The sequence below is a fragment of the Lupinus angustifolius genome, unplaced genomic scaffold, assembly GCF_001865875.1.
Source record: "Lupinus angustifolius cultivar Tanjil unplaced genomic scaffold, LupAngTanjil_v1.0 Scaffold_118, whole genome shotgun sequence".
Classification (NCBI taxonomy): Eukaryota; Viridiplantae; Streptophyta; class Magnoliopsida; order Fabales; family Fabaceae; genus Lupinus; species Lupinus angustifolius.
The window spans coordinates 1437637-1462329 of NW_017724979.1; the positions used below are offsets into that span (position 1 = coordinate 1437637).

Here is a 24693-nt window from a genome sequence, read left to right on the forward strand (position 1 = left end):
TATGATGCATGACTTTGAATGATGTATGATTTAAAACTCTTTTTAAATGCATCAAAATCATATGATCATGTATTTATGCATGTGCATATAAATCATGTATGTATGCATGTAAGTCTCATTTTAGTTATGATTGAATTTATATTGTGAGGTATCCATTAACGTTCATCTTAGCCTAGAGTCTTTCTAAGCAAACATCTTAAGACCTAATAAAGATAAAAAAAAAATAGCCTCTAGATCATCTTGAATGCTTTAGCTTGAGTGAACTTGAGTCTTGACTTTTGACTTTGTTGTTGACTTTGTTGTTTGTTTATTTTTTCATGCCATCAAGCTTGTCCTTGATATACAACATTTGTCCTTGACTTTGTTGTTACTCTTTTGTCTTCATCAATCTTTGTTATCGATCTTTATCTTTATCAACATTTACCTTCATCGATCTTTTATCTTCATCAACCTTTGTCTTTATCAAATTCTAAGTAATCTCTGCTTGCATATAAAATCTGCTCATTGATGCATGCTTCCATTTACAATCTCATTGGTGGGAAGGTTGAGGTGGCATTCTGAGCATTTGGGATAATAATAAATTTCGGAAAATTAAATCATACAGAGGCACTAGTTTTTTTGGCTACCATTGGTACTTGGCTGAACGGTCAGGTAAATTTCTACATGGTTAATATTTATTCTCCTATCTTATTGATTTATAAAAAACTGTTTCGAAAAAAGGTGTGCAAGTTGAAACATAGCTTGGGAGGAATTTTCATTGGTACCATTCTAGAAGTAGAACTATGAGCAGTATTGATAGATTCCTCTTATTTGACTATATATTATTTTTTTTCTGATTATTGCATGATTGTTCAAAGGCAGAAAAAAGTTGAGAAGGGGTTGATTCCTTTCCGGTTGAATAATTATTTGTTCCATCACCATAGCTTTATGGTTCTAGTATCTAGAAAGTGGAGTGAGGTCGATTGTACAGGAAGGAAGACTTTCATTGTGAAGTAAAAGTTAAAGTACTTGAAAGAAAATATAAAGGTCTGGAATAAGAAAACATTTGGATGCTTAAATTCAAAATTGGGACATCTAACCCTAAAAATTCAGAAGCTGGAATTTTTGGAGAGAATTCGGTTCTTGATTTTGTTCAACTTTCTTTACACAAAAAGTTAAAAATTGATTGGTGGGAAAGAACTAACCCGAGGAATATCTTCTTGAGACAAAAATCTCGGAATAAGTGGTTGAAGGAGGGGGATGCAAACACTAACTATTTTCAGTCTTGTATTTACAATAGGAGAAGGAGAAACTAGATCATATGAGTTTGAATTGATGAGGTGTGGTATGAGTATGATGTGGCTATGAGGTGTGGGATAACAAACTACTTCAGAAAATTGTTCTCTTATGTGCCAATGGAAAAACCAAAATTGGATGGGGTAGATTTTCAGATTTTGAATAAAAATCAACTTTGTGCCTTATATGTGGATATTTTGGAAGACGAGATCAGAATGACAGTTTGGAGTTGTGCCACTGACAAGAGCTCAAGGTCATATGCTTTTAATTTCATATTCATTCGAGATTTTTAGGATGTGGTTGAAAAGGATGTTATCCTTTTTATTCAAGAATTCTAGGTAAACTAAAAGCTACCCAAAGGTTTTAACTCTTCTTTCATTACTTTGATTCCAAAGACGAAGAGTCCAAACAAAATCCACGACTACAAGCTGATTTCCCTAGTGGTTCTTTGTATAAAATTATTGCTAAGATCCTGGATGGTAGGCTTAAAGGGGTTATGAGTTCGTTAATTTCCCCATCTCAATAAACTTTTATTCACGGTAGAAATATTATAGATGTCACAATAGTAATTAATGAGGTTATCCATTCGGCGACTAAGTATAAGGATGGGTGTTTCTTGTTCAAAGATGATTTCGAGAAAGCTTATGACTTTATTGATTGGAACTTCTTTGCATATATGCTTACGCGATTTGAATTCTTAGGAAAATGGAGGAAGTGGATTTATGCTTGTCTATCCTCAACCTCTATGTCTGACTAAGTTAATGGAAGTCCAATGGCTCACTTTGCGGTCTCTAGAGGTATTAGACAAGGGACAAAGTAGGAGGTGGTAGTATAGAAGTTTGTGATCTTCAGTTTGCAGATGATATTGTTATTGTTTTTAAGCCTTCAAAAAAAATCTTTGGTGCATGAGGACTACCCGTAGATGATTTGAGTTAGCTTTGGGCTTGAAGGTTAACTCCAACAATAGCTCATTTTTTTGTATAAAGGTGTTCGATGCAATTCTTTTAGCATCGGCAAATTTTTTGTCTTGTAAGGTTGGATCTTTCCCTTTTCTTTACTTGGGCGTTCCTTCTAGGGAAAATTCGAGGAGGCTTTCCACTTGGAAGTGTATGATTGATGTGGTGTCCAAGAGGCTTGCTTCTTGGAAATGTAAACATATTTTTTTGGTGGGATATTAATTCTTCTAAGTTCAATCTAATCAAACATTCCTAAAATTGTTAGTTTGCAGCCAAGTTTTCTTTGGGGAAATAAGAAATGTGGTAAAGGTATGGCATGGAAAGTTGTTTGCAAACCTGCTGGAAGGTCTCAGTGTAGGAACCTTGGTCTGTTTAATCAGGCTTTGTTGGGGAAATGAGGATAACATAGATTGCATGACAACAAGGTTTTTTGGGTGAAGGTAATTAAGTCAAAATAGAGAACACATAGGCCCCTCTTAAAAATCACCATTCTTCAAATATTGTAATATTATATTAAATCAAACATTAAGCGAAATAATTTCGATGTATTTATATGGATGAGTAATCAATTAAAGAGTAAAACTTAGTGTTAGATGGTTTAGGAAGGTAGAGAGTTGCAATAACAATAAACTCAATGGGTGGTCCACAACCTTCATCCTTCTCCACTCTTGGATTATGGAAAACCAAATCTATTTTACTATAATCTAATTGGAAAGACCATGCATATGAATCTCAAGCATTAGTACTATACAATGTTTGCATAAGTAAGAAACAGATTGAAGAACAAAGAATTAGGGGAGCCTTTTATATGAATTGAATATTTAAAGTTAAATTACTGAATTCATTGATGTGCGGCTATCAATAGTTTAAAGGGTAAATTAATACTTCATGTCTAAATCACTTGCATATTCATGACATCATTACTTGTTTTTGTTCAATTATAATTCTAAGATGTGAATATTTATTTGTTATGGGTATGACTATGACAACTAATGAACTAAGATTAGACATGAGAATTTATCAGTTTATTGTTAATAGACAATTCATAGAAGTGGTAAACTTTAAAATACTTAGCAATATAAATTACTGGAGTATGAATATAAGAGTATAGGAAGTGGTAGGCTAGAGATGTTTATGTAGATCTCATGTGCTTTCAATGTATCATCCAAGTGTTATATGGCACTTCACTACCACAAATCATTTACCATAGGCTTAATCTCTACAAAACCATATGGACCTCTATTTCTCCTTCAAAGTATGTCACCATACGCTTGGTATGTGATTGTTGAAAGTGTGTTTTCGGTGTTTTGTTGGGAGTTTTCTCCTCTCAACAAATCGTCCTGACAGCAGTGTCAATTTGTTGAAAGATTAATACTCTCATTTTCGTTCTGTTCTTTTTAATTGATTTTGTTTAAGTAAGAGAACTCGGTTTTACTCTTTGTTCACCATCTCGGCTTTGTTAAAATGAATTCCACCGCCGGTATAATGGTTTCAAGAATATTCCAGTTACAAATTACTTCTTTAATAATCATGTAAATAAGTCATTCCTTTTTTGCTCCATCTCAGCTTTGTTAGAATAAATTCTAACGCTGGTACAATGCTATCGAAGCAATTACCTATTACATAATTATTAAGTACCTTTGAATACCATCTCGGTTTTGTGGAATAAATTCCAACGCCGGTTTAATGGTATTCTAATATATAAAAGTGATGAATAGTTAGTTGTTAGATACAAATAAATAATTAAAGAACAAAAGAATAATAAATTTAAGTGACCTTTTATTTATTTACTCCTTTACAGGTTCATTTTATTAACAAATCAAACTTCTTCCTTAAGGAAGGTTGGTATTAAAGAATAAATAAAATGCGGAAAATATATAACAATAAATAAAATTTAGTAAGTTAGTTTTATCACTTTTGTATATTAAAAGGTGTTTTTAACAAATAAATTTATTGATAACACTTTACTATTTTATAATTTACACCTCTTACAAGATTCAATTGTAGTATAGTATAGGGTTATATCGAACCACAATGAATTGCCTAATAAAATGAATCATATAAACAAGTCAAAGCACAAATAATGAGTAAACATATTTTGTTGGTTTTTATGTTTGATTTGCACATAAATAAATTAACAAGAAAAATAACTTAAGTATTCACAAATTCTTGAGGAGACAAGATCAATTTGAATAAGGAAAAGATTTCTCAACTTCTTATGAGTTTGAACTACTTAGACAATTTCTTATGTTTTACTTTGATTAACTCCAAACACCAAGTTCTAAAATCCTCCTTTTAGTGTATGTCCTAAAATGGTAGAATGATAATCATGTATATTTATTACTAAACAATATTACGTCCATAAAGAGACTAGGTTGTCACACCCTAGTCATTGGCGACTCTAATATTGATGTAGTAATGAATATAAGATCTTAAGAAAAGTATGCTTAACTTAGCAAATAAACTAAGTAGTACAACTACTTCTTAGTTTATTTGTTAAGTGTTTGAGACAAGTAATTTATTGACTTGAAATCATTTTTGAGGTCATCAATCTAAAAAGAGCATTAAGTGTTTCTCAAACAAATAAAATAAACCAAAGCATCAACTTGAATGATTAAAATTCAAACTTTTATAAATTAAGAAGAAGTAGAAATGACATAACTTTATTCAAAAGAAAATGTTAGGAGCATGAGCTATCCATCCAAGGATTGGATGATTTTGAGTTCCAAATGAGAGTACAAAATTGATTTTTTGAGTACAAAATTGACTTTTGCATCTCATTTGCCTTCTCTTTTTTCTCCTCTCTAATTCTAAACTATAACTACAAAACTTACTTGAAATTAAAGCTCTAAACTAAGAAATGAAGAGAGAAATTCAGAGAGAGGTTTCTAGTGAGAGATTTCTTTGTTTCAAGTGTTTTTGATATATTTTTTGCTCGAATGAAATGGTCTCTATTTATAGGCCTCTCTACTGGACTTCTGAGCTGCTTGGTTGGACTGCTAAGCAGCTGACCAAACCCTTCAGCATGGGTTTGGTCCCTTGACCAAGTAGCTCAGTCACTTCCTTGTGCTTGACTCATCAAAGCTAGTTGTGGGCTATGAAACCAGCTATTGTGAGCTACTTATGAAAAGCCTATGGTGGGCTACTTGAGGTGAGGTCATGGATGACTTCATGTTTTGCTTGATGGTTAAGTCAAGTCTGGTGCACACCGCTCAGCGCACCTACTTCACCACTAAGCTGCTTGTTCAGTAGCTTCTGACCGTGGTGACTGAGATGTGGCCTGGTGCTTGCTGATCTGGTCAGGAGTTGGTTCTCCGATGAGCTGCTTGGTTGGACTGCTGAGTTGCTTGTTCAGCAGCTTGGGCTTGTGCCAAGCTCGTGCTGACCGTGTCAAGCTGAATTTCTGACCGTGTCAGGTCTAGTCTGGTGCTAGGCTGAGTGGCTAAGCAGGTCCACTCAGCTGCCTGGTTGAGCAGTTTGGTCTAGGTCAGCTCAGTGGGGCTTGTCCCACGCTTAGCTTCCTGGTTGAACATCTTTATTTTTGACTTCTTTTGCTTTGTTGACCATGTGTCTTTCTTTCTTCTTTTCTTCATTCTAAATCCTATAAAATACATTAAAAAAATACACATACAAACATACAAGATTGTGATATTTTATATAAAAAATATTATTTTAAGTTGGTTTTTCTCAATTATACTTAAGATAAGTTTCATAAAAGTGTATGAAATTTAGGTATATTTGGCACTTATCAGTGATCTCCAAATTAAAGTAAATAGACATTATATATTTAGCCTACAACACTAAATATTTTTAAAATAATAGAATCATCTTAGAGTTAGTTTGGGAGTTGGATTTTGGAGGGGAAAGAAGAGAAATGGAAGGTTTGGGAGCCATAAAATACACTTGTGAGATAACTCACAAGCCTTTCCTTTCCCTTCCTTCCCCTCCAAAATCCAATTCCCAAACAAACATTTAGCTGCTTTTTCATTTCATTCATATGAAGCAGCTGTGTCTAAGGGATCTTATGATGATAGTTTCACCATAATGTGGTCTGAGGATCATTTTACTACCTCCAAAGATGGCCAGATCTGGTATCTCTCCTTTGACAATGACACAGGTACCAAATGCATTACAATATAATTAACATTTCTTTATATAAATAATGCAAGCTTTCAATTTGAAACCATTTTGAAGCATTCACTCTTTGATAGGATGTGGTTTTCAAACAAAGCAAAGATATAGATTTGGTTGGTTTAGTATGAAGCTGAAGTTGGTAGGAGGTGACTCTGCTGGTGTTGTCACAGCATATTATGTAAGTGTACAACTTCATTCAAAGATACAAATGTTATATTGGAAAAGATAACAAGCTGAGGAATAAAATGTCAAAAATTGTTGAAATGGAGTTTGTACATGTATTTTGTGACAGATGTGCAGTGAGAAAGGTGCAGGGCCAGAAAGAGATGAGCTTGACTTTGAGTTCTTGGGAAATAGAACGGGAGAGCCTTATCTGATTCAGACATATATTTACACAAATGGAACTGGAAACCATGAAATGAGACACCAACTATGGTTTGACCCCACAGAAGACTACCACACATATTCCATCATCTGGAATACCCACCAAATTGTGCAAGTTCGTTCTCTTCTCTTCACCCCATAGTATACTTACATAACTCACTCTATCAATTTTGTTGATTGAATTATGCAAATTGCAACAGGTTTTTTGTGGATAGAGTTCCCATAAGAGTGTTTAAGAACAACGGGAACTCTATTCACAAAAATATATTAACAGGTTTTCTATGATGACTGTATTCTAGGTACTATATAAACCAAAATTTAAAGAAGGCGTTTGAGGCTGCTCCTGCTGATCCAACTGTGAACCTAAATATGCAGGTGTAAGTATCTAGATTTTTTCAATTTATAAGAATCCTACTGCTATCTCTTTTTTCTTAGTCATGTTTTGTTGTTAATGAGTATTTTTTATATCATATATGTGCCACTACACATTTGGATATTTTGTTATAATCTACTACTCTACTTTTGGCATGGTAGAGATGGTTTGGGTTACTAATGCAAATAATCAATATCTGTACAGTAGTTGCATTTTCTAATAGAGCATTCAGCTTCCTCCATAAAAGAAAATGTAAAAAAAGAGGTGCATCAAAGCTTATATATTTCTGTCACAGATAAAAACCGTCAAAAGAGAAATATAATAATGATTATGATTTTACTTCAGGACAAAGCTGGCTCATGGTCTTCTGTCTGGTAAATATTCTACTCTAGTTTCTCAGGTATGTACCTGTATTTGTGTTTTTCTCTCAGAAGCTTCGTTGGAGTCTTCATTATTCTTATGTTACCTTCTTCCATCTAGAATGATGAAAATGCAAATGTTGCTTCTTCAACTGTGACTGATGTAAGCTTTCTAACCCTTTTGCAATCAAATTTTCTTCTTTTTTTTGTGTGTGGGATTATATACTGTTCTAGTTCTAGAAATGAAATGGTTTTTTAAATGAGCTCTGGTAAGAGTGTGGGTTTAAAATGTTGCTATGATTTTATTTGAAGGACCAAAGAATCAATTTAAAAGTAAAAGATTCATGTTATTGGATATTCTCAAATTCTAGTCTTGTCATTTTATTGTTTCTTATTTTGATGAGTTTTCTTTGCTTATTTTTTTTGTTTACCCTTATCTTCAAACATAAGAAACAAGAAGGGATACCCCCACGTATGTTTAAAGCTGTAATTGCTGCTAGCCATCCTGAATTTTCATCTATGCGGCAACAGGTATGTTTAGTAACTTAATAAAACAAATCCTGAGTTGTTGTCGATCATTGCTGCATGATATGTTCTTTATATGATTAGGCTAGTAAAAAACATTTATGAACCACTGAAGTTGTTTGCCACTTAATGTAGACTACATCAATATTATAGTTGTAATTGAATGTATTACATGTAGGAATCAGCTCTAGACGCATATATCATTTTTGTTGGATTATGCAGGTTTCATGTCCTATTATTGAACTAGTTTTTAGGATCAATGCTCTATCTACTTTGCGTGGGATTGAGAACTTGAAGTTACTAGAAAGACTTGATGTTTCCATTCTTCTTTTCAATTTTATCAATTTTCTCTAACTTTTATAAGTCTAATTTTGTATCTCTCAACTATCTTCGATAAATTTATTATTTTATCAATAATCTTGCAAAAAATTCTTTTTACTTTATATGAAGATATCGAAGCATTTACTCAACATCAAGAAAATGCCGGAACACCAACGGGCGTTGGTTCAAGTGGTACATGATTGATTCCCCTTAAGCAAGAACCTAGATTCGAGTTTTGTGGATGGAAAAAATATCCGTTGGGAGAGTTGGCCCCACGTACCTGTGGATGTTCCCGGCTCGGACAGGATTGCCTCTAGTGCGAGGATACTTGTGGGAAACCAAAAAAAAAAATGCCGCAACTTTAGGTGTTACATCAAATTTGGTAGTGAGCTACCCACATTCAGCCAAGATGTTTCACCCTCTTAGTTTATGGTTGCTTGGATATTTATGAACATACATTAATTTAATATTTTGTAATTTGATTTATCAGGAGGAGTTATGAATATTAAACATTTGATAAATGTAAAAGATTTGCTTTTGCAAATAATATAATACTTTTGTTACTATTATTATTAGCTAGCTAATATTTAATTTTATTTAAAATTTTACCATTATATTCTTGAATATAAAGATGTTCAACAATGCATTGGGATGAGGAGATGAATAATTATGAAAATAATTGAAATAAATTAGCCATGATTAGATTGTGGCAAATCAATTATGTATAATAAATTACCTCGGTTAAATTGTGGCAAATCAATTATATATAATAAATTAGTCAAGGTTAAATTGTGGCAAATCAATTTTGTATAATAAATTAGCCAGGACTACAAGTGTAACAGAATAAAATAAATCGTGGTTAAGCTGATCTTACCACATTTTGAAACTACGTAGTTATAGTATAAATTAATTGTGGCTAAAATTTGCAACATCATTCTTAACTACTGTTGCCTAAACCATGGCATTTCTGCATATTAGCCACAATTAACTGTGTCTAATAAGATCTTTTTTGTAGTGGTACCTAATATGCCATTAATAATGGGGTTGTTCTAACCTTCACATACCTCATAATTATAGTGTAATAATGAATTGTAGTTGCATTAGGCCACAATATATTCACATTGTACTACATCATGTCTTATCAAATTAAATCAATTTTTTTACGTTGCAATGATCATAATTTGCATCGTAATAGTTACAATTATCATTGTAACTAAAACTGTAACTACAATTAAAAAATCAATCTTATGTTATCTACTAGAGAATTTGTAGAATTTTAGGATGGTAAAAATTGGTTAAATTCTTGTATGAGTCAGTCAGTCTAAGTACTTTATTATTAGGCAAAAAGAGTTACAAATGGTAAAATAATAACGACCGAAATAATAACTAACCACATAAATATAAATTATAGATAAATTCAAATAAAATGAAAATAATTAAGTCCTAGATAAGATAATGTTATATCAATCCAAATATTATCTAACATGCCTCCTTAAGCTAAAAATTAGTAAGTTTTAAGCATGTTAGAAATAACTCATTTAAAAATGAAAATAAACAACTAATAATATTGTTCCACAAAATCATTAGAAATATGTTGAAACTACGAAATCTATGGGTAAAATCACTATAGAATGATCATCACTGATAGAAAGAAATTTACCAGTGACATAATATATAGTTCGAAGGAAATTCATGAGTGGAATAATAGTTGGTGGAAAAAGAAAGAATTGTGGTATATTTACAATCAGAATAATCGTTGATGGAAAAGAAATCAACTAACACTAACAAAGGTACCACTACAATAATCACTCGTGAGAAGATAACTTAGTAGTATAATCACCATTAGAATTATCGTAGATGGAAAAGAAGTTAGTGTTGATATAATTCATCATCGGGAGATAAGGTATTATCGGAAATATCTTCGCTGAAAAGAGAAATCAATCAATATAAACCTAAAATGTGAATTTTTCTATTGGAGCATGCTGGTATTTTTTATTTGGTTAACAGATGGAAGAAATTTGGAATTATTAGGTACAATAGAAAATAGATAAATAATAACGATATAGTGACACAACAATGGGATATAATTAATCGAAGTTCTGAATTTTCGGCACATTGGTAGAGGAATAGTGATAGAACATGTTATGTATTAGACAATGAAGATGAGCATTCTGCCCGAGCCAAGGCCAAGTTAGACCAGAGCCTATCCACTCCAGCACACAGCACTAGCCAGGCCAAGGCCAGTCTACACCAGCAAGGCCAAGGCATGCCTATTTACACCAGCATACAAAGCCACAATCAGAGTACAGCTAACCAAGTCAGCAGGCCACAAGCAGAGCAGGGCCAAGCCAACCAAGTCAGCAGGTCACAAGCAGAGCAGGGCCAAGTCAACCAAGTCAGCAGGTCACAAGCAGAGCAGGGCCAAGCCAACCAAGTCAGCAGGCCACAAGCAGAGTAGGGCCAAGCCAACCAAGTCAGCAGGCCACAAGTAGAGCAGGGCCAAGCCAACCAAGGGCCATCAAGGCCACCATACCAAGGCCAAGCAGAAGCTACGAGCACGAGCATAGCAGGGCCATCAAGGCCCCTACACCAAGGCCAACTCAGCCAAATCACACACCATTCATTGCAGCACACGATAACTTGTGCCACAAGCAACCTCCCTTAATCTTTCTATTTTAGCATCTTTTAGTTAGTTAGTTAGTTAGTTGTTCTCTTTTCTATATAACTAGTATTTGTGTAATCCTTGATGATTAATAAAATTCATTCACTTTAATAAACTAAGATTCTCTTGCATTCTTGTTTACTTCTTTCTTCCTTCTCAAGTAAGAAGTGTTATTCACTTTCTTCTCATTCAAGGAAGATTATATCTTCACATTCTTCTATGGTATCAGAGCTCTCTTTTTTTATAAAGAGCTCTACTACATTCAAGATGACTTCTTCTTCTTCAAATCTCCCAAATTCTCATATGGATATCACGCAAGATCCATACTATGTGCATCCTTCGGACAACCCAGGAACTGCACTCGTCTCACCTCCCCTAATGGCAACAATTATCACCAATGGAGTAGAACCATGAGGATGAGCCTCATATCTAAGCAGGAATTCGAATTTGTAGATGGTAGCATCCAAATGCCAGCAAAGGAGGATCCAATCTTCAAAGCATGGGAGAGAGCAAACAACATGGTAACCTCGTGGATCATAAGGTCAGTTTCTCCATCCATCTCACAAAGCATCATATGGATTGACAAGGCTTATGGGATTTGGGAGGAACTCAGGGAAAGATTCTCCCAAGGGAACCTTTTCAGAATTGTAGATTTGCAAGAAACAATTGCTAACTACAGGCAAGGAGAACTCAGTGTGAGCAAATATCATACTGAGATGAAAAGCCTATGGGATGAATTAGAGATCTTCAGACCTCTTTCTAAATGGAACTGCAATAGTGAAAAATTCAGAACAGAGGATAAAGTGATCAGGTTCCTAAAAGGATTAAATGACTCATACTCTAATGTGAGGTCTCAGATCATGTTGATGGAGCCTATCCCTAACATGAACAAGGTTCTATCACTGGTCATCCAACAAGAAACTCAGATATATGGGAATGATTCATATGGCAAAGCAATGCAGGTTGGAACAAGCTGGAAAAAGGGAGGAGCATACACAAGGGATGCAGGGCAAAACAACAAAGGATTCAGCAAGAACACTTGGAATAAACCCCCAAGCTCTACTAAATTCTGCACTCATTGCAAGAAGCCAGGGCACACCATTGAAACTTTCTATAGGATTCATGGTTTTCCTCCCAACTTCCAGTTCACCAAGAACCAACAAATGAACTCAATGACCACTACCCATGACCAAGACAAACACAAAGAGGAGGAGGATGTCTTTGGACTGAGTAAAGAACAATACAAAGGGCTTATAACCATGCTCCAGCAACAGCATGGACAAAACAAAGCTCCATCACAAGAGGAGAACTTGATCAACACCCTCTCCACCACTTCAACACCCAAGGATCAACAAGAAGAACATCAAGATCCAGAAGGTAATCCTATATCCCAATGGATACTAGACAGTGGTGCCACTGACCATGTGTCCTATAACATCTCTTACTACTCTTCTTACTATAGAATTAAACCTATAAGAGTTAACCTCCCAAATGGCCATGAAATATTGGCCACCATAGCATAGACTATACCTATATCTCGAGATTTGGTGATTCATGATGTGCTATACATCCCTTCTTTCTCATATAACTTACTTTCAATACCTAAGCTAACTTCCCAATCATCTTGTGTTCTATCCTTCACTTCCTCTTGTTGTAAAATACAGGAGAGGAATTCCTTGAAGATGATTGGTATAGCTATGATTTCAAAAGACTTATATGTGTTGCAAGGAGCCAAGCTTGACCATCACACTAGTTTTTCATTCACTAACTCTGTCATTGTTTCTAAACATAATCTCTGGCACTATAGGTTAGCTCATCATTCACAAAATTGTATGGACACTATCAATAAAAATATTTCATATGTTTCTTTTAACAAAGATTATATCTGTGATATTTTCCATCAAGCCAAGCAAAAAAGGCTACCTTTTCCCTTGAGCAAATCCTCCTCAAGTAACATCTTTGATCTGATTCACATTGAGATATGGGGGCCCTTTCCTATTGCTTCAATACATGGACACAAGTTCTTCCTAACTATAGTTGATGATCTGAGTAGGTACACTTGGGTAAATTTACTTAAAAGTAAAGCAGAAGCTTCTAAGGCCTTCATTAATCTTGTTAGCAATCAATTCTCTGCCAATATAAAAATAATTAGAAGTGATAATGGACCTGAGTTCCTTCTAAAGGAACTCTATGCCAACAAAGGCATCATCCATCAAACTACTTGCACTTACACACCTCAACAAAATGGTGTTGTTGAGAGAAAACACCAACACATCTCGAATGTGGCAAGAGCTCTATTACTTCAAATTCATCTCCCAAAATTTTATTGGTCATATGCCATAAAACATGCCATCCATATCATTAACATTCTCCCTACCCCTGTTTTAGCCCATAGTTCTCCCTATGAGATCCTACATAAAACTCAGTTTCAGTTCCAAAATCTAAGAGTTTTTGGCTGCCTTTGTTACACAAGCACCCATAAACACCTTAGGGACAAATTTGATCCCAGATCCTCCAAATGTGTCTTCATAGGTTTCCAAGAAGGGGTAAAAGGCTATATAGTTCTAAATCTAAAATCTAGGGCCATACAAATAAGCAGGGATGTCACCTTTCATGAACATGTATTCCCCTATGGATCTCTACAAGATGATACCCCTGACCAATACAACCTGTTGGGCCTAGAAGACTATAGTAATCTTCTCTATGAAGACATTATGCCACAAACTACAACCCCTGAACTCCAACTTCCTAATTACCCCTCTGAACCTCCTACACAAGATTCATCAAACTTACCCTCAACTCAAACCAGAAAGAGCAATAGGACTCACAAACCCCCCACTTATCTCCAAGACTATCACTATGCTCTTCTGAGTAAGAATCACATTCTTTCTAATTCTAAATATCATATCTCTTCTTATATATCTTATAATAATTTGTCCCCTACTCATAAACTCCTCACCTTATCCATCACTTCACATCTAGAACCAAAAACCTATAAGCAGGCCATCCAACATCCTCATTAGCAAGATGTTATCAACCAAGAACTATCTGCTTTACAAGATAACCATACATGGCTCATAACAGAATTACCCTCATCTAAGAAACCCATAGGCTACAAGTGGGTCTTTAAAACCAAATACAACCCTGATGGAACCATTGAGAGATACAAGGCTCGTTTAGTTACCAAGGGATTCACTCAAACTAAGGGTATTGACTATATCAAAACTTTCTCCCCTATGGCTAAACTCACAACTGTTAGATTAGTTCTTGCCTTAGCATCTATCCATAAATGGTCATTACAACAACTAGATGTTAACAATGCCTTCCTTCATGGTGATTTAGAGGAGCAAGTGTACATGTCTCTGCCTCCTAGCCTCACATCTTCCACTCCTAACCAAGTTTGCAAATTACAGAAATTCCTATATGGCCTGAAGCAAGCCAGCAGACAATGGTTCACCAAGCTCTCCACCTTCCTTACAAATCATGGCTACTACAAAGCCAAGGGAGATCACTCTCTATTCATCAAGTGGTCTTCATCCACTTTCATCACTGTTCAGCTGGTCTATGTGGATGACATTATCTTAACTGGCAATTACAACACTGAAGCCAATCACATCAAATCCCTCCTACACCAAAGTTTTTAAATCAAAGACCTAGGACCCTTAAAATTCTTCATAGGCTTTGAAATTGCTAGAAATAAATCTGGCATTTCTATCAATCAGAGGAAATATGCCCTTGAAATCTTAGCTGACTCAAGACTTCTTGGCTGCAAACCCTCCTCTACTCCAATGACCCTTGGCACTCACTTATATCAGGATCCCTCTGAACCTTATTCAAATCCCCTGCCTATTGAAGACTTGTTGGTAAGCTAATATACCTCACTAATACAAGACCTGATCTATCTTTTTCTGTTAACCAACTTGCCCAATTCATGTCCAAACCTACCATCACTCATCATCTTACTGCCATTAAGGTCCTTAGATACATTAAAGCCTCTCCTTCCCTAGGGCTCTTCTATCCTAGCTCTTCTCATCTCCACTTAAATGCCTACAATGACAGTGATTGGGCCTCCTGCCCTGACAATAGAAGATCAACCACTGGCTTCTGCATCTACTTAGGGAACTCATTAATATCCTGGAAATCAAAGAAACAAAGAACTGTTTCTAGGAGTTCCTGTGAGGCAGAGTACAGAGCCTTAACCATCACCTCTTGTGAGATCACTTGGTTAACTTTTATGTTGTTTGATTTACTACATTACCATCACCTCTTGTGAGATCACTTGGTTAACTTTTATGCTATTTGATTTACTGCATTTACATATCACTCCTGCTTTCTTATATTGTGATAATCAATCTGCCATACACATTGCTACTAATCCTTTTTCCATGAAAGAACAAAGCATATTGAACTAGATTGTCATACTATAAGAGAAAAATGTGTCAAAGGCTTGGTAAAACTTCTGCCCATCAAATCTTTCCTTCAACTTGCAGATGCTCTTACAAAACCATTGGGCCTTAAAGACTACTCAATTATCCATATCAAGCTGGGTTTACTCAACATCTGTGCCCCAGCTTGTGGGGGGTATCAGACAATGAAGATGAGCATTCTGCCCGAGCCAAGGCCAAGTTAGACCAGAGCCTATCCACTCCAGCACACAGGCCTAGCCAGGCCAAGGGCAGTATACACTAGCAAGGCTAAGGCATGTCTATTCACACCAGCATACAAAGCCACAATCAGAGCATAGCCAACCAAGTCAGCAGGCCACAAGCAGAACATGGTCAAGCCAACCAAGTCAGCAGGCCACAAGCAGAGTAGGGCCAAGCCAACCAAGTCAGCAAGCCACAAGGAGAGCAGGGCCAAGCCAACTAAGTCAGCAGGCCACAAGCATAACAGGGCCAAGCCAACCAAGGGCCATCAAGGCCACCATACCAAGGCCAAGCAGAGGCCACGAGCACGAGCACAAGCATAGCAGGGCCATCAAGGCCCCTACACCAAGGCCAACTCAGCCAAATCACACACCATACATTGCAGCACACGATAACTTGTGCCACAAGCAACCACCCTTAATCTTTCTATTTTAGCATCTTTTAGTTAGTTAGTTAGTTAGTTAGTTGTTCTCTTTCCTATATAACTAGTATTTGTGTAATCCTTGATGATTAATAAAATTCATTCACTTTAATCAACTAAGATTCTCTTGCATTCTTGTTTACTTCTTTCTTCCTTCTCAAGCAAGAAGTGTTATTCACTTTCTTCTCATTCAAGGAAGATTATATCTTCACATTCTTTTATTATGGAAGATGAAATCACTTTGATACCATGTAGAAAATTATATATTCAAAATGAGTTACAAACGATAAGATAATAATGACTTAAATAATAACTTAAATAATAACTAATAAGATAAACTATAAATAAATTCATATTAAATGAAACTAACTAAATTATAGATGTGATAATGCTCTATCAATCAAAATATTATCTAATAGAATTTAGGTGTGATGCAATTTTATGATTGGAAATTCTGAAATTAAGATTGACATGGATCTATTTACTGGGAAAGAAGAGCTATTAGAACACATTGAAGAAGTTGAGAGTAAGCTGGAGTGGCTTCGCTTAGAGGTAATTCAGGTTCGTTTACATGATATTGACACACAAATTTCTCAATCAAAATATCGAAAATGAGACGAATTAAAGGTATTATAATAAAAAGATTTAATAGCTACATCATTGAAAACAAAAAGATACTCAACCATGCCAATGCTACATGTTGCATGGTATATGTTACTTGCTTCAATGATCATGCTTACATGTTAATTGTTGTATTATATACGCAAGAGTACTTACATTTCTAACTAACATTTCGAGAAATGGATAACTCACGAGCTTCAAACTCTCCCTTTTCCTATTGAGGTGGCACCACTTTCATATGGATATTAGTGGGTCGCACGATCTAGTTATGATTAGGATGCTACTTTGACATTGACTATTACTTTTCAGTTTTCACTTTATAAATTGGCATATGGCTTATTGTAGTACTGCACCTTGTAGATTGCAGTATTTCTTCTTATTTCACTAGATTGTAAATTGGCATATGGCTACTATGGTATATGGCTTATTTTGTATTACATAGATTCTGAAATTAGCATATGGTTACTACATTAGTTCACTTTATGCTTATTTCTATTCACTTTCTGCATATTTTTATTTCATAGTGTATTTACTATCTTAGGACTTTTGTCCATAAATGACATCTACTAAACCAGAAGTTCCAACATCACAACAAGCATCAATGGGAAATACTTCTATAAGTAGCAATAGAGGGAAACCAGATCCATCTTGGGCACATTACAAACAAATTATTGTGGATAATGAAAAAACTGTGTTTTTATGTCTTTATTGTATGAAATAGATCAAAGGAGGTGGTAGTACTTGGGTTTAGTCTCATTTGGCTAACTTAAAGGATAAGTTGAAAATTTCAAGAAAGTGCAACAGATGTTCAATACCAAATAAAAAAGCAATTGATGAAATGAGGAGCAAGAAAAGGAAAGTAGAAGATGAATATGACGTAGATAATCCTTGTTATGAAGTTAATGACTTATTGCATACTGAATCAATTGAAGCACCTCACACATCTATATCTCAAAAAGTTAAAGATCACATAGGCTCTTACATTATGCCTAGAACAACTCCTGGTGCTCAACCCACTTTAAAAAGAGTATGGCAAACTAAAGAAGGGATGAAGAAATGTAACATCGCTATCTCCAAATGGATAATTGATACTTCTATGTCGTTTAATGCAACTAACCTAGTATATTATCAACCCACGATTGATGTCATTTGTAGCATGGGTCTGGGTTATAAAGGTCTCAATTATTATTGTGTTTGTGGTCATTTGCTAAACAAGTGGGTTGAAGACGTGAAAAAACTTGTAAATTATTTTCGATCTATTTGGAAGAAAATTGGATGCACTCTTATAGAAGATGGTCGGACTGACCGTAGCAGACGAACTCTTATTAATTTTATCATCAATTGTCCTAAAGAAAATGTCTTCATAAAGTCTGTTAATGCTTCACATGCTTCCAAAACTGCAGATTTGTTGTTCAAGCTTTTCAAGGAGGTAGTGGTGTATGTCGGTCCTGAGAGCATTGTTCATATTGTTACAAACAATGCTGCTAGTTATGTTATTGCTGGTAGGTTATTGGAGAAAGAGTTCCCTCACATGTTTTGATCTCCATGTGCGGCCCATTGTGTTAACTTGATGTTTCAAGACATTGGAAAGTTATCGGAAGTAACCAACACAATATCACATGCTCCAAACATTACCAAGTACCTATATAATCATTATCATCCTTTGTATCTAATGAGGTAGATCACTCATGGGGAAGAAATACTCTGTACAACTCCAACTTGCTTTGCCACTAACTTCATTGTATTGTGAAGTATCTTGGCCTAAAAGGATACACTTAGAGCTCTTGCAACATCTAGAGAATGGACAAGCTCAACTTATTCCAAAGATGCTAATGAAAAAATGCGTGGAACAAGTGTTGGATTCAAAATTTTGTAAACAATGTGCTGACATTGTTAAAATTACCGAGCCACTTGTTCGCGTGTTATGCATTGTTGACAGTAAGGATAAGCTTACAATGAGTTTTATTTATTAGGCATTCTTTAAAGGAAGACATGAGATGGAGAGGAGGTTTCAAAGAAGCAAGGCCAAAATAAAGCCTTATTTGGAATTTATGGATAGTCGATAGGACTTACAATTTAAAAAGAAATCTCTATACTGCTGGATATTGGCTCAACCCACATTGTTTCTTCAATGTTGAAGAATTTGAAAAATATAAGTTCACAACATCCAGCGTTTTGGATGTTTTTGAGTAGCATGCTCAATGAGATCCTGATTTACTAGATAAGCTAAGTAGTGAGATGAGGATATATAAAGATGTTGAGTTAGATTTTGGAAGATTGACTGCTATACGTGAACGGAGTAAAGTGATGTCCAATATAATTAGTCTTTCATATTTGGTAATTGTATTTAACATTTATTATTAATTGTCTTAAATGTTTAATATTAAACAAGATGTTGAGTTGGTTTTCATGCAATGTCGTAGATCCATGGTGGAAACTTATGGATGTCGTACACCAAATCTGCAACGGTTGGCAGTCCGTGTCCTAAGTCAAACACGTAGTGCTTCCTGTTGTGAGCGAAATTGGAGTGTGTTTTGAACACATCCATACCAATAAAATAAATATATTGTAGCGTCAAAAACTTAATGATCTTTTTTTTGTTCATTACAAGTTGAGGCTACAACAAATGTATTACCATTTTATTCAAAAGATGACCATATTTGTCTTTCTTTATATATCTATATGTAGCATGTATTTATGTTTGTATATGATGAAATGAATAAATGTAGGAGCCACTTGAGGCATCAAAATTATGACGTAATAAATTTAGAAACATTTGAGGATCATTCTCATTTTATATTGGAGGAGTCATCACCATTCCTAATTGTTGAAGAAATTGAGGCTTTACGAAATGACATTGCAAATATTTCCATCTAACCATCACTTGATGACAATGGTATGTTTTTTTATTTTCTGGTGAATGAGTGTTCATTTTAAATAAATGCTAACCTATATGAAAAATGACATTGTTGTAGATCAATTAAACTTAGAAGATGATGATGCACAACTCAACCTCATGGAGAATGTGAACATCGACGAAGACAATGTGCGTCAAGCTTCAGGTTCAAATGATGAAGAAATGAAATATCAATATGAGACAACTTTGACTCCTTGATGTTAAATGTTAAAACTCCAAATTTATATGTTTTGTAGACAAAGTTGTGAACTTTTGTCATTTATTTATATTTTGCGTTTGTTAAGTGATACTTTTGAATTGATATATATTTTGCGTTTGTTATAAGTTTATATATATATATATATATATATAATTAATTACTAAACCAACGGTTAAACCACTATATCAGTATCCTGATCGATTTGGTAATCGGTACGGTTTTAATAACATTGCTAAATGTAGCTAGTATTGGGTGAATCTAAATAAAATCTGTCGGTCTAGTAAGCAACTAGGATCCTCTGTCCCCAAAACTTCATATCCTCATGTCTCAAACCAATCATATTATACCAAATAATATAAAAATATTATTTTATGTTTTCTTTATTTTTCTTTTCAAGTATGTGTCAATATTTCATTGGACTAAGACACAATGAAAAACAAAAAAGTGTGATAGTTGATCATTCGTCTAGTAAGGTCATACTACTTGACATATGTCCTTTTCTGAACCCTGTTCTTAGTGTTTGTGCCTTCAACCAATACAACATAAATGTCAACTTGTTTGTATCTATACACTCACCTATCTGGAAGAAAGCTAAGGTAAGCCAAAGATTTCACTACGGAAATCTTAATTTACTAATAAATATAATTCAACCCTATCGTGTTCATCTTTTTTATTACAAAGTTCTCATGACACCTGAATCTAGTACACCATTACTTTTAATGTATATTTTTGTGAAGGCTTGATATTAAATATCAATGATCATTAGGATATGATCACTAGTCTATCACATATCAGTCTTTATGTATTATTGTTATCCTTATTAACTACAATATTTGACAAGGGATGTTTAGATAATGTTTTTAGTGTTAACCAATAGGATCTCACTATCAAGTCATATACTTGATATCCTAATAGTATCAACCAAATTATCCTAAGGACATTATCATATTTACTTTATTAGCTAATGAACATAAAGACATAAGAAATGCCTTATTTGATTATTAATTATTAATAATTAATAATCCTATAAGCCCAAGAAGATATGCACAATAAAAATAAAATGTGACTGTCTCTAAAGCATACACCAGCAAACATGATTGTGCTTGTGCGAATGTGAAAGTTTGGATTTTGAAGCCTTTTCAAGCTTATAAATAGACCAACGTGGATACCACTCATGACATACTGGCTCGGTATATCATTTGGAGTGGTTATCTGAACTGGAGTGTTGCATGGTGTTGGGATGTAGTGCAGTTCTTTTTACTTGTGCGGGCCACAAATATTTTTGGCTGAAGCTTTATAGTGGAGAACTCAACTAGAAGGGGGGCACTTTTGGAAAGATTGCAGGTCCAAAATTCAGAAAGAATTGTTTCAAAATTATTTATCATTTCCTTTTCCCTTTCCTATACTCATTATATGTTCCATATTTTTTTTACTTATCTCTTTACTTTTCACTTTCATTATTATATACTTATAAAAAAACATCAAAAATACTATAAGTAAAAGATGTCATAAGTTAGTTATCAAAATAACATTTTATATTTTGGAAATAACTCAGAAATTTTATCATTTTTTTTGTATTATCAAGGATATTCTTTACCATTTTGAGTAAGGAACTAATCTCTTTTTCAGTGCATGGGTTGTCCCTTCCAAGAAGTGTGCCTCATAGGAATCGAATTCTTAACCTTTTGGTCATCCTGAAGATCTAGTGAGACCTTACACCACAAGACCAACACCCTATTAGTAAATTTTATCATATGAAATTCAATAAGCTAGCTAAAGAAAATTATTTTGAGATATTAATCTCAACATTTTATTCTTAATGTGATTAATCATTTGGTTTTAAGAAACACAAAAATATATTTATTTATGAATTATGTAAAGCTATGAGAAAATAGAAAAGATAAATATACTGAAAATATATGAAGAAAAAAATTATTGAAAAAAATTAATAGTCAAAACTGTTATATTTGATTCAATTATATATGAGTTTATGTTTTTAACCGAAACGAATAACAAAACTTTAATAAATGTACATTTTTGTAGTTAAGTTTTGTTATTTTATATTAATATGCTATTTTAATATTTTGATACAGTTGTTGTATTTTTCTTTGTATTTAATGTTACTTAGCAATTTTATATCATAAATTTTAATTGAATCTAGTTGTAACTTTAAATTATGATGAAGTTTCAATTTTTAGAAGAACCAAAATTACACTTTAAATAAAGGTTTTATGTTTTCCAATATTCCTACTATTCATATGGAATTTTCAAGACAGAAACTGGTAATTACATAAAAGGTTATTCATTGCTTATACTAATAAATAATAGTTCAGTTTTAGTAGTTAGTTGCTATGAGTTAGTTGTTAAATAACTAACTATATAAAGGATGTAAACTCACTCAATTGAATACTGAAATTCATATATTGCCATTCTTCTCTACTTTGAATACAAAATTACTATGTGTGACTTAGTTAGCACTATTATTGGTATTAGAGCAAGGTTCTCAATCCCGAACTTGTAAGAGAGAAAAAAAAATATTGGCTAGAAATCGTGACCACCAACAGTGGTTTTAGTATGTTACTACTAGTTGTTGATGGCGAGAACTATGATAGGTGGCATGTTAAAATAAAGGCGACCTTTAGTTAGCATGAAGTCTATGAAGTTGGGCAAAATGGCTATCAAATTGTTGGCGATGATGGGATTAAAGCCCATAAATCTACCTTCAAAGAATCCAAGAAGAAAAATTGTAAGGAATTGTTCATGATTCATCAATGTGTCGATGAAATGAATTTTGAGAAGATTACTAGTGCAACAACTTCCAAGGAGGCTTATGATAGCTTGGTGAAAATCTATGAAGGAGTCGAGAAGATCAAGAAAGTGAAGCTCGTAATTATATTAAAGGAATATGAACTTGTTGTGTAGATGAAGGAATGTGACACCATCACTGATTACTTCACAAAGATTTGATCCTTGAAAAATTAAATGAAGGGATATGGAGAGGCGATGAGGGATCAATTGATGGTTGAGAAAGTGCTTTGAACGTTGACCTCCAAATTCGATCATATTATGGTCTCTATATAGGAGTCAAAGGACGTTGAGTCCCTCAAGATTGAGGAATTGTATAGTTCTTTAGAGGTACATAAAAGAGGATTAAAGAGAGAAATCCTGATAAAAATTATGATCAAGCTCTATATCTTCAGTCGTGTGTATATATATATATGTATATATATATATATATATATTTATATATATATATATGTGTGTGTGTGAGTGAGAGGTATCTAGCAATACATCAATATTATATAAGTGATAATCATGTTTTTCATTTGGACATAATCTTTAGTGTAGTCCCTTTGTGGGAACATTTTTGCTTGAAAAATATTGCATGAAAAATTCCCTTTGGAAACTTTGCTTTTCTTTCTTTTTGATGAAGTAAAAAAAGGGAGAAAAGTTGCAGTTTTGTATTTTCTTGATTAAATTTTCAGGAACTTATTCAAAAACAAAGGGAGAGCATACAAGATAGGGAGCATATAAAGAGCATACACAAGCTTACAAGTCTTGATCAACTCATGTATGTTGAATCAAAAAAGTTCAAAATTCTACATAAGATATCAGTTTGTCATCATAAAAGGGATATTATGAAGAATATTTTGTACCTGACCCTAGCATGGTTTTGATGAAGCATCAAAATGGCCAAAAAAAAGAAAAGGAGAGAAGACCTTGATGACTAAGAAGACAAGCATTCAAGATCAAGTTATTGTATAGTCTTCTAAGATAGGTATTTCTTTCCTAAATCTTTTAATTTTGTTTAATCACAATGCTCAAGTGAAAAAACTTTTTAAATCATATTGAAATTTAGAATTAAATGAACTTAATTTTCAAAAATCTAAGTAACGGGTTGCATGACGTGAGTAACATGTTACTACACTTGAGTAACATATTACTTGAACTGAGTAACAGATTACTAGACTAAGTAAAAAATTACTCAAACTAAGTAATAGGTTACCCAACAATCTTAACATAGAGTAATTGATTATTCAATGAGAGTAACTGATTATTCATTTGGATAGAATATTTGGGTAATCGGTTACCGAGTACAGTATTGGATAGAGTAATTGATTATTCAATGTTTGAACAGTTTCATCCAAAGCAAATGGTTTTAATCCAACCGACTTCTACCTCCACTTAGGGGTATGCTAGCTAATGGGAAGTCTATTTAAAGTCACTTAAACTCCCTAATTCATACACTCTAACTTTTAGAACTTTCACATACTTTTCATAACAACTTTCATATCATCTTTCATACACTTTGTTCTTGCAACTTTGAGATTAAACATTCATAAATTTTCTGAAGTTACATTCAAGTGTTTCTCTAAGCTTCCATACTCTAAAATACTTGATCATTGTGTATTATTCATAGTGAAAGATCATAAGTATTGCAAGTTAGGAATTGATTTATCATTTAAGCAACATTTTCCAAGTCATATTCTTCATACTTTGTAACGTTGATGTAAACTGTTCACGATAGGTTGTGGTGGAAAAGGAAAGAGTGAAATTTAGAACATGTGTCTTATAAGAAGTGAGATTGTGGTGAGTGTGTAATGTTCTCTTAATCTCAGGATGAGATATGTAATGCAACTCATCAAATCAGTAAAATCTCTTGTGTTGTAAGAGGAATAGACGTAGCCTTCGAGTGGACAAGAAGGTGAACTAATATAAAAATTGGTGTATATCTACTCTTTACTCTTACATTATCTATACTTTGATTTTCTGCAGCATAATTCCGCTACACTACACTCTTACATTTTTTAGTTGCGAAAAATTGGCAATTGTGCAGAAAAATAATTCACCCCTTAGTTTGTCATCTTATACTTACAAGTATAATCTGAGAAAAAGTCTT

The 24693-nt window shown here is 33.9% G+C and overlaps 1 protein-coding gene and 1 long non-coding RNA gene across 2 annotated transcripts; both read left to right on the forward strand.

Moving 5' to 3' along the window:
• Positions 1 to 5504: 5504 nt before the first annotated feature.
• On the forward strand, positions 5505 to 7034 carry LOC109339880 (probable xyloglucan endotransglucosylase/hydrolase protein 8). Its single transcript, XM_019577410.1, has 5 exons — positions 5505 to 5514; positions 6154 to 6348; positions 6443 to 6543; positions 6658 to 6860; positions 6950 to 7034. Exons 1-5 carry the CDS (start codon positions 5505 to 5507, stop codon positions 7032 to 7034), a joined length of 594 nt encoding a protein of 197 aa, XP_019432955.1.
• Positions 7035 to 7044: 10 nt separating this feature from the next.
• LOC109339881 lies at positions 7045 to 8021 on the forward strand. The gene is made up of 4 exons (XR_002106720.1): positions 7045 to 7126; positions 7468 to 7522; positions 7603 to 7644; positions 7932 to 8021. It is a non-coding gene; the product is annotated as an uncharacterized LOC109339881 (long non-coding RNA).
• Positions 8022 to 24693: the final 16672 nt, after the last annotated feature.